General features: G+C 40.1%; 1 protein-coding gene across 1 annotated transcript; it reads left to right on the forward strand.

Moving 5' to 3' along the window:
- The first annotated feature begins 9,530 nt into the window (after positions 1-9,530).
- On the forward strand, positions 9,531-10,451 carry LOC145130390 (uncharacterized). The gene is made up of 2 exons (XM_079065198.1): positions 9,531-9,649; positions 9,830-10,451. Exons 1-2 carry the CDS (start codon positions 9,531-9,533, stop codon positions 10,449-10,451), a joined length of 741 nt encoding a protein of 246 aa, XP_078921324.1.
- The last annotated feature ends 207 nt before the right edge of the window (positions 10,452-10,658 follow it).

Raw genomic sequence — 10,658 nt, forward strand, 5'->3', positions numbered from 1 at the left:
CATACATAACGCTGGACCCTATAGACTTTCGAATATCCAATCCTACCCTAAGCTCCCAATCAAACAAGAACAAAACATAAGGCCAAATCAAACATTCTCAGGCTATAAGATCTTAATTATGTATGACCGTGATGCATACACTAAGCAACTACAGTAATGATGTCAATCTCATATAAAGGAAACCCCAGGCTAGCAGGCATCATGTAATCAGGCAATTCTATCATGCAATTCCTGAAGATCCCTGGCCTAGTACTAGCATGCTGTTCTAACATATCACAAATCAAATAATCTATATGGTATTTTGGGGTCTATCCACGAGCTCCGGCTGATCGTACACTTGCATCCTCCTTTTTATTATTTTGAAAACATTTTAAGAAAATCGTCTTATAACCTTGTACTCAGTTTGAGACTGGAGGCACCTGAGTGTTTCCTCCAATTCACTCAAACCAAGGCTCTGATACCAACTTGTAACACCCATAAATTTCAAACCAATTTAAACTTTCAAAAACAACCCAAGCTCCATTAGTTATTACAAAAAGGTTTCCAAATAGTTTATTATCAAAGTATCCCAGAAACAGAATCATAAAAAGTGAGGAGCGGTACGATCACGCCTTTGCCTTGCCACGATCTCCTGATGTACCTGAAACAATAATCGATAAATGTAAGCTCGAAGGCTTAGTGAGTTACCCCCAAAATACCCATACACATACAACCATACACATACAGAAATGAACAGCATACTATGGGTCCAGTTAACCATCGGGTTGGAATACCCCTGGCCCTCAACCATCGGGTTGGAATGCCAACATACTACGAGTCCGATCATCCTCGGGATGGAATACTCTCGGCCCACAACCATCGGGTTGGAATGCCCACACACCTACACATACAACAACTACAATGGGTCCAATCATCCATCAGGATGGAATACCCCAAGCCCTCAACCATCGGGTTGGAATGCCCACATACTATGAGTCCAATCATCCTCGGGATGGAATACTCCCGGCCCACAACCATCGGGTTGGATTACCCACACACTATGAGTCCAATCATCCTCGGGATGGAATACTCGTGGCCCACAACCATCGGGTTGGATTGCCCACACACTATGAGTCCAATCATCCTCGGGATGGAATACTCGCGGCCCACAACCATCGGGTTGTATTGCCCACATAACCAATCAAACATATGCACCTATATCAGATAATCATATAACAGTCTACCAGACAACATACTAGGGCCCTATCATCCTCGAGATGGAATACCCTCAACTAGCATACCAAGCATGTGCACATATAACAGGTAATCTCCTACCAGCATACAGACAGTCAGACCTAACTATAGGTCACCAAACATAACCACATCTGATCTACCAGGATACTGATCTACCCGATCGTACTAACCCGTAACCATCCTATCTGCCAGGATACTGAGCTATCATATCACAATAGTAACTATCTCAAATAAAAAATCAAAGGGCCGACCTTGGTGCCTTAGACCCTTGAGTATAGTGAGGATAACTCACCTCGCAAGTAGCTCGAAAGGTAGTGTTAAGCTCCTCCAATGTAGCTCCAAATCCGACACCTATATTCACCAATGTCCATTGCTATAAATATCCAATTTATTAAAATACCCTCAGAAGTCAAATGATCAACCCTTGGTCAAAGCCAAAGTCAACTGTCAAGGTCAACAGTCCATGTTGACCTCAACTCGTCGAGTACCCTCAGCTACTCGCCGAGTTTCTTGCAATACTTTTCCGCTCGCCGAGTCACCAGAGTGACTCGTCGAGTTCCTAAGGCTCATGGTCGAAGCTCCACGGCTACTCTTCGGGTTTTCCTTCTTGCACTCAACAAGTCCACACGCATCCATTAATTGGGAAACCTTAACTGACTCGCCGAGTTGTTCATCCAACTCGTCGAGTCTACGAAAATCTTCATCGGGCTCGCCGAGTTGTTCATCCAACTCGTCGGGTCCATGCCCATCTTCATATGACTCGCCGAGTCGACCATGCGACTCGCCGAGTCCCTTCAGTCCTCTAACCATACAGACACTTTTTAAGCCATGCCAAGGCTCCAAATTGCAGATCCAACTTCCTTAGGCATGCTTATCACGTAAAGTTGCAAACTTTACGTGCATGCAAGGCTTTTAAGACCCTAAAATAACAAAACTAAGCTTGCAATGAAGTTACACAATTGAGGGAAGGCTCATACTAGGCAAAGCTAATGACTTTATGAATCTAGAGGCGAAGGGGAGTCTAGATCTGAAGTTACAACTTCAGATCTTGGCTTAAGCACAAGAAACCTTTCTTAAAACTCATGCAAAAGAGGGTTTAGGTGAAAATGAGCCAAGGAGAACAGTCTAGTACCTTCAAGAGAGTGCCTACTGATGCAAATCTTGAATCCCACGAGCTCTTGCTTCCACTAGCTTGTTTCCCCAAGTGTTTCCTTCACCTAAAATCCTTCCTCCAAGCTTAAACTCTCCAAAAGAGCACACACACATGACCTAGGGTTAAAGAGGTACAAGAAGCAGTAAAGGGGAGGCTGGGGGAGGCCAATGATCCTTTAAATAGGGTGCAATGCCCCGGGATTTAGGGTTTCACCCTCCAGCTCTAACTCGTCGAGTCACTCTTCCGACTCAGCGAGTTGGTCACTTAAACACGTGGCCCAAACCCGCTGCTACTCGACGAGTCAGACAACCAACTCGTCGAGTAGATCTTGAATTCATGAGAATTCATAACCATAAATTGGTATTCGAGAATCAGGGCGTTACAGCTCTGATACCACTGATGGGTTTTGAGCATTCTAACACTCCTAAAGTGTACATGCAACCCTAGAAACCTTGGATCTATGTTTTACTAAGATACATGCAAATTTGATTTTTCCAAGGTTCTTAACCTAACTAGCATGACATGGGGAACTTGAAATATAAAAGCTAGTAGAACAACTTACCTTTCTTGTTGCTTGGATTCCTTAAGAACTTTGTGATCCTAGCACCTCAAATGTGATGCCTCAAATGTTTCACACAACACCCACAACTCTTGGAATAACTTGAGAGAATAACACTTTGATCACAAAATTGGCTAGCCCTCTTGTTCTTCACTTAGTGGTCGATTTTGCTAGCTATGGAGCTTTTTATATAGTGTGGCACATCTAGGGTTACACCATGTAAACCCTAGTGTGCATGGATTTTCATTTCCCCCATGATCCATGGGTTATAACCTCCATGGAGCATCCATGGAGCACCCAATGGGTCCTAGCCCAATCTAGTGAATCATGAACCATAAGCCCACTATATAAGAATGAATGATTTACAAATCAATCCCCATATGTTTAATTAGTCTCTTTTTGATCACTAAATTAATTTCAAATTAATTCTTGATCAATACTAATTAAATAATATGATTTCATATTAATATATTAGAACTTAAAATATATTAACAAATCGTAAGTGTCATTTTTCTCATTTTGTCTATCCAACAATTGAGATGAAGATGCAACCCAAATAGACCATGCCAAGCCAGGTCAAGTACATACTAAATATAGTTTTGGACTTAGACACCGTATCCAACAGTGAGGACTACACTAATCCATGCCGAATGATGACGTCGAAACTTATTATTCTAACGGGTGTTAAGTCTATTTAGAGTTATAGTGAATTCTATGCTTACGTTTCTAGTGCTTTCAGTTTTATCCTTGGTATTACTACTGCGAACATTTGGTACCACGTTTAGCGAGTATTAGCAATAAGAGTGTTCCGATGGTTAGTGAGGAAATTTCATAATATGATTAATATTTAGTTGGTAATAGTTTTCGTAAAAATTTTAAGTTTTAACATATTTTCATTTGGGAAATGTACCGCTGTCCACAGGTGGTTCCAGAAGAGTCTCTCCTACAGTGATCATCAGCACTCTTCCATCCTCACCGGAGTTCCTTGTTATTGGACAGTCCCTCTTGAAGTGTCCAGTTTCACCACACTTGTAACAAGCTTGGCTTACCCCAGTGCCGGTGACCTGGGAGATTGGTTGTGCCGGTGACCTACAGAAACGGGCAGTGTGCTCCTTCTTGTTGCAGTTTTTATAGTGTATTACTCGGCAAACTCCCTTGTGATGGAAGTTACACTTGGTACACTTTGGAAGGTTTCCAACATATCGTTTGGGCGGTGCTGGAGTGACAGATGTTGTGGCTTTAGGGACTGCCACGAGTTGTGGTCTCTTGGGAGGACCTTGAGTCGAACTGTTCCCTTTCTTGTTCCAGAATTTTCGTTTCTTATTCTTAGGTTTATGGTCTGAGGTGTCCTTGGAATCCTTGTCAGCAGACACTAGTCGGTGCTCTTGGTTGCTATTGCGGTTAGAATTGTCGGGTACCGTTTCCGTGACCACTCGTGTTGTTAGCGTTGAGTTGTGCCATGACGGCTGTCACGGCGGCTGTGACCGCAACTTGAAAAGTAGCGGAGTCTATCTACAGAATTGGTGTTTCGCCGGTTGGATGGTTACTTCCTTGTGAAGGCATGATTCTGTTGCATGATGAGAAACGAGCTCGTTAGCAACTATGGTCGTTTCTAGTCATATTCCATCTATTTATATATATAAAAATATATAAATTTTTCGTTTTGTTTAACTTTTCACGAAGTTCCTCCCAATATCCTTAAGATGTACTTATGGTAGGGAGTAGAAGTAGTTATTTACAAGCGTTAGGTTTACTAAAACAAACTATGGGTTCCCATGGCTTTCTTCGTGGTCAGGATGGTTAACTCCATTACCCAACCCACTGGTACCACTTGCATGGATTTGCGTCATGGCGGCTGCTACAGCGGCCTGAAAGATAGTAGTGTTGTACAGTGGAGGATTTGTTGATGTGTTGTTGAGGGCGCGCCTTACAGGTCTATGGGGAGGCACCCTTCAACCGTATGGTTTTTTTTAAAGATGGAATGGTGGTAAGTCCTTAATAGTGGTTATAAGTTGAGTGTCGTTTGAACTGAGTTGTCTCATTTTGTGTGTATCATGTTCCGACTTTTATGGTGTTTTGAAAACAATTCATAACAGAGGTCTATGAAAATAGACATGAATTTTAATAGTAACCACCCTCAAATGAAATTCCGTGACCTGGTTTACTGTTACTAGTTGTTACGAAAAAGGTGATGAGCCTAACACATGGTGTGAGTAGTGTAATCATTAACTCACTAGGTTATATTAGTTTAACAATTATTTGTGTGACGCATAAGGAGCTCGGCCTCCTTACATTATTCGCGAATAGTCTCTTCTGCTCTCTGTCCTAGTTATGATTGCCCTAGACTGGACCCAATCGTCCGAGTGGGATCCCCAGTTTTGTTTCAGATAGGGTAAGGTTCGTTAGTGATCTCTCTAGTGCCTTTCCCTTCGTCCGACCCTTTCTCGGAGTTCTCCTCATGAACCCTCTTTTGGTTCTTCCTCGACTCTTCTGTTGGTTGTGGTAGTGGGGTTACAATGTCTAGATATGTCGTTTGTACGAGAATTTGGGGTGTATAAAGAATCTATGAAATGAACAAAATATTTCTTATATATTTTTACGGAGGTGATCCTTATCGTGTCCTTCTATAGTCACGTAGTGTATACAGATTATATAAAACCAAGATCAGATAGACCTTCGACTTAGTGATCCTACTCTAAGACCACAACCAAGCAAGGAACAAGAAGTAGAGCGAAAATCACAAATTCTAAGTCTATAAAATCTCAGTTATATATAACCTTAACGTATACGCTCTGTAACTATAGACCTACCAGGAAGGGTCTTTTAGTTTTCACATAAGTTAGTTATAGTGCCTAAAATACTCCTATAGTATTTTAAACTTTATGTTTGGTTCTAGTGTTCCTTTTTATATAGAGCTGGTAAGTTTTAGACTTGTTGCAACACCACAGTCGCTCCCAAACACATGTTGGTCGTATCTCGAATAAATATAGTTGATCAGGCTATATTTATCCCAGGTATGATTACATAACTGTCTAGGTTTGACTGTAGCGTCCAACCTCTAAACACTTCTGTTTTGTTCTTCTTGTAATACTTGTTCTAGTATGTATGTATGTTCGTATACTTCTCGTAAAATACTTATATTTTAAAAGTATACTTTTAGTCAAAGCACTTCGGCCCCTTTGTATTTATAGTTGTATACCTTCTTATGGGTTGATATACTGAGTTCACTATAAACAATGCTCTGATACCAATCTGTCACACCCCCAAACCGAGATGGCAGAAACGTTCGGGGGCGGAGGACGTCATGTACAATATCATCACAATTGAATAGTAGTAATCAAAACAACAACAACCATTGTATTGATAGTATAGTGTTTACATTGTATTTGAAACATAGCTTGGATGACTTCCAAATGTATATAGTAAAAAAAAAACTAAGACTAGAAGCTATTATGCTCCGTCTTCTTGAAAACCTGTGCGTGTACCTGCCTACTGTTTTCCTGAGAATACAAGTAATTTTGAAAGTGTATCAACATTTAAGTTGGTGAGTTCATAAGTATTTTGTTTTAGAAAAATAAGCTCTTTGTTCCTTGAAAATGTTTGTATGTTCCTCCAGAAAATCCTATATTTTCTTAGTAAAATGGAATGTAGTTTTAAAACCTTCGGACCCAAATATATAAATGTTATCGTATTCTTGAGTGGTAATATTACGTTGATTTTAAATCTGTATAAAACCCCATTTGGATGCATGATTTCCGAAATGAAAGTTGTTTTGTACTTGAAAACGGTACAAAGTGGTTTTATAATGATACACCCTTATGTATGCATGCTCTTGGGTAAAAGTTACTCCAGATATGTGAGTTTTTGTGTCATAAATTCGTGTACTCCTAGGAAGACCTATAAGTTCCTTCTATAATCCCCCAGTGTATATAAGTCATATAAAAATCAAGATCGAATAAACCATCGAATATAATGGGTCTGCCCTAAGCCCACAACCATACGAGGAACAGGATCTAAGGCATTCCCAGCCATTTCCAAGTTGATCGAGTCTAAATTATATATAACCCTGCCGTATACACGTAGCAATTATAGATGGAATCTAACCATTCTAGGCGATATGTAATCTTAACTACCCTAAGACCGATGAGTGTGAGTGTTTGTTCTTGGATATAGTATACTACAGTAGTGCGTAATTTGAGCTAATTCCTTGGTAATTGTAATGTATGCTCAAGAAAAATCCAACATTTTTCCTTATAGATTGAGTCATAGTCTTAAAGATCAAATACCGAATTGTACAAGTATCTTCCATACTTATGATAGTAAGTGCAAATTTAAATGAATAAAACTCTTATGAATGTAGGAATTCCCGTAAACTATACGTGTTGTCGTTTCCCTATGTGAGTTATTATAACCGTGCAATTGACATAGTAAGCCTGTTACGACGTTCTTCGGGTATCGGAATGTTTTGACATTTGCCACCCCAGACCTGCCGGTCTAGCTATTGTAAGCAACTTAGGGTGCGGGATGTTGAAGACTGATTCAAAGTTAGTGAAATAAAGTGAAATAAGTGCTCTCGTGTCTGTCTTCATAACTGTTGAAGTCTTTCATATTTCCTGCTTTTACGTAAGTCTTTTCATGTTTCCAGCATTTACTTTTTCAGTTGTAAGTTCTGCTATATATAGCATCCTTCTGTTCTTTGTTTAACACAAAATAATACACGAGAGCTTTTCTTCATTTTTGCATTGTTCATTTGTTTTGAACCAACATTGTGGTATCAGAGCTTAGGTTGCATTCCTAAGTCTATCTGGTTTGTTTTGATGGCACAGAACCTCAACACTATTAGCATGTATCACCCTCAAATTCCAATCTTTAAGGGAGACTCCTACGAGTTTTGGAGTACCAAAAGGAAGACTTTGTTGCAGAAGCAAGCACAGATGAGACACGTCAAAAAGAAAATCAAAAGAAAGATGCAAAAGCCTTGTTTTTCATCCAACAAGCTATTGATGAAACAATCTTTCCTAGAATTGCTGCAGCAGTCACATCACGAGATGCCTTGAACATTCTTAAAACTGAATATCAAGGATCAGCAAAGGTGATCACAGTTAAACTCCAGTCCCTAAGAAGGCAGTTCGAGACCTTAAACATGAAACCAAGTGAAACCGTTCAAGAGTACCTGGCAAAAGCATCTTCAATTGTGATTCAGATGCGTGCTTATGGAGAGAAAATCTCTGATGAAGTTGTTGTTGCAAAAGTACTGAGGAGTCTACCTTCTAAATTCGACCATGTTGTGGCGGCTATTGAAGAGTCAAAGGATCTTGCAACATTTTCCTTTGATGAACTGATGGATCACTACAAGCACATGAAGCAAGAATCAATAGATCTCAGACTCAAGATGGAGAACGTGCATTTCAGATCCAAGGAGAACAAGGTAGATATTCCTTTGGTCGAGGAAGAGGCAGAGCATCATCTCATGGTCGTGGTCGAGGGAGATCACAAGGGTCACTAGTTCATTGTGATCATGTTAAGAAGTTTGGTCATAAAGAAGAAGATTGTTGGACAAAGCAAAACCAAGCAAAGTACACTGAAGAGGAATTTGAAGAGAAGGAAGATTACTTGGTCATGACCCACATTCATCCGGTTGATGTCACAAAAGAGATATGGTATATAGATAGTGCATGCTCTAATCATATAACCGGTGTACGTGACAAGTTCAAAAGCTTGAACAAGACAGGAAAATCACGTGTTCGTCTCGGCAATGATCAACCAGTTGCGATAGAAGGAATAGGAGTTGTGACGGTTTGCATCGAAGGAAAGGATAAACTCATCAATGATGTTCATTTTGCACCAGGTCTGGCCCACAATCTGATAAGTGTAGTCCAGTTAATTAAAAATGGATTGAAGGTAGAATTTGAGAATGATGCTTGTGTGGTAAAGAAACAAAATGATTAAGTTCTATTATACTAAAAAATGACTGGAAATAGGATGTTTCCAGTTGATTTTTCACGAAAAGAAGGATATATGATGATGAGTAGCAAGGATGATGAGTCAAGATTATGGCACTATCGATATGGTCATTTGTATGTAAAAGGTCTACAACTATTAACAAGCAAGCAGATGGTGAACGGGCTGCCAACCATAAAAGATTCCACCCATGTGTGTGAAGGGTGTGTCTTAGGTAAGCAAACACGAAGATCCTTTCCGAAAGGGCAAGCAAGACGAGCAACAGAAAAACTGGAGATAGTATGTGCAGATATCTGTGGTCCAATGAGGACAGAATCACACTCAGGGAGTAATTACTTCTTGCTTTTTATTGATGATTTCACTCGTATGTCTTGGGTCTACTTCATCAAAGCGAAATCTGAAGCTTTCGAGCACTTCAAAAAATTCAAAGCCCTTATCGAAAAACAAGGAAACGCTGTAATCAAGATTTTAAGAACTGATAGAGGCGGTGAATTCAGGTCAAATGAATTCACTACATTATGTGAAGAAGAAGGAATAAGAAGAGAATTGACAGCTCCTTACACACCTGAGCAAAACGGAATCACAGAGAGGAAGAATAGGACTATTGTGGAGATGGCTTGATCAATGCTAAAAACAAGTAAGCTGCCTGACTCATTTTGGGCAGAAGCTGTAGCCACAACTGTGTATCTCCTCAATCTATCACCCACCAAAGCAGTATGGAATAAAACACCTTTCGAAGCCTGGTATGAGTTCAAGCCCACTGTTGATCATTTGCGTGTTTTTGGCTGTTTATGCTATGAATTGGTCACCAAAAATAGGCACAAGCTAGAAGAGAAGTCCAAGAAATACATCTTTGTGGGCTATTGTACAATGTGAAAGGCCTACAAGTTATTTGATCTTATAAATAAGAATATTGTTATCAGTCGTGATGTGATTTTTGAAGAATATTCAAGTTATGTGGACACATCTGTTCACACAAACTTAATGCCACAACCAAATTCATTTGAAAATGTAGAAGATGAAGTGCATAATCATCCAATCAATACACCCATGTCTCCTCTATCAAGTCCGACACTGAGCTCCACTCACGGTGAATCATCTTCTGCTACACCCTCGAGGACCACATCTGGCTCTTCTGATGTGTCGTCTCCAGAAACTCCACCACTCAGATATAGGAACTTGAATGACATTTATGATAGCACTCTAGCCCTGTTCGCTGGTGATCCAGTCTCAGCAGATGTGGCACTTCAAGATGATAACTGGAAGAAAGCAATAGAGGAAGAAATTATGGCGATCGAAAAGAACAAAACATGGGATCTGGTGGAACCTCAAACTGGTAAGAATCCAATTCCTTTGAAATGGGTTTTTAAAACAAAGTTCAATGCCGATGGTAGTCTCCAAAAGCATAAAGCAAGATTAGTTGCTCGTGGTTTTCGACAAGAACAGGGTGTAGATTTCAATGAAACATTCTCACCGGTGGCGAGAATTGAGACAATAAGGTTAATTCTTGCATTAGCTGCACAACAACAATGGGAAGTTTACTAGTTTGATGTTAAGTCAGCATTCTTAAACGGGGACCTCAAAGAAGAAGTTTTTGTTCAACAACCCGAAGGATTTATTGTTCCTGGGCAAGAAGGGAAGATATATAGGTTGAAGAAGGCATTGTGTGGGCTTAAACAAGCTCCGCGTGCATGGTATAGCAAGATTGACGACTTCTTTCGCTTCAACGGTTTTCAGAAAAGTCCAAGTGAA

Source organism: Lactuca virosa, chromosome 8 (genome assembly GCF_052849685.1).
Source record: "Lactuca virosa cultivar CGN04683 chromosome 8, Lactuca_virosa_CGN04683_v6, whole genome shotgun sequence".
Lineage (NCBI taxonomy): Eukaryota > Viridiplantae > Streptophyta > Magnoliopsida > Asterales > Asteraceae > Lactuca > Lactuca virosa.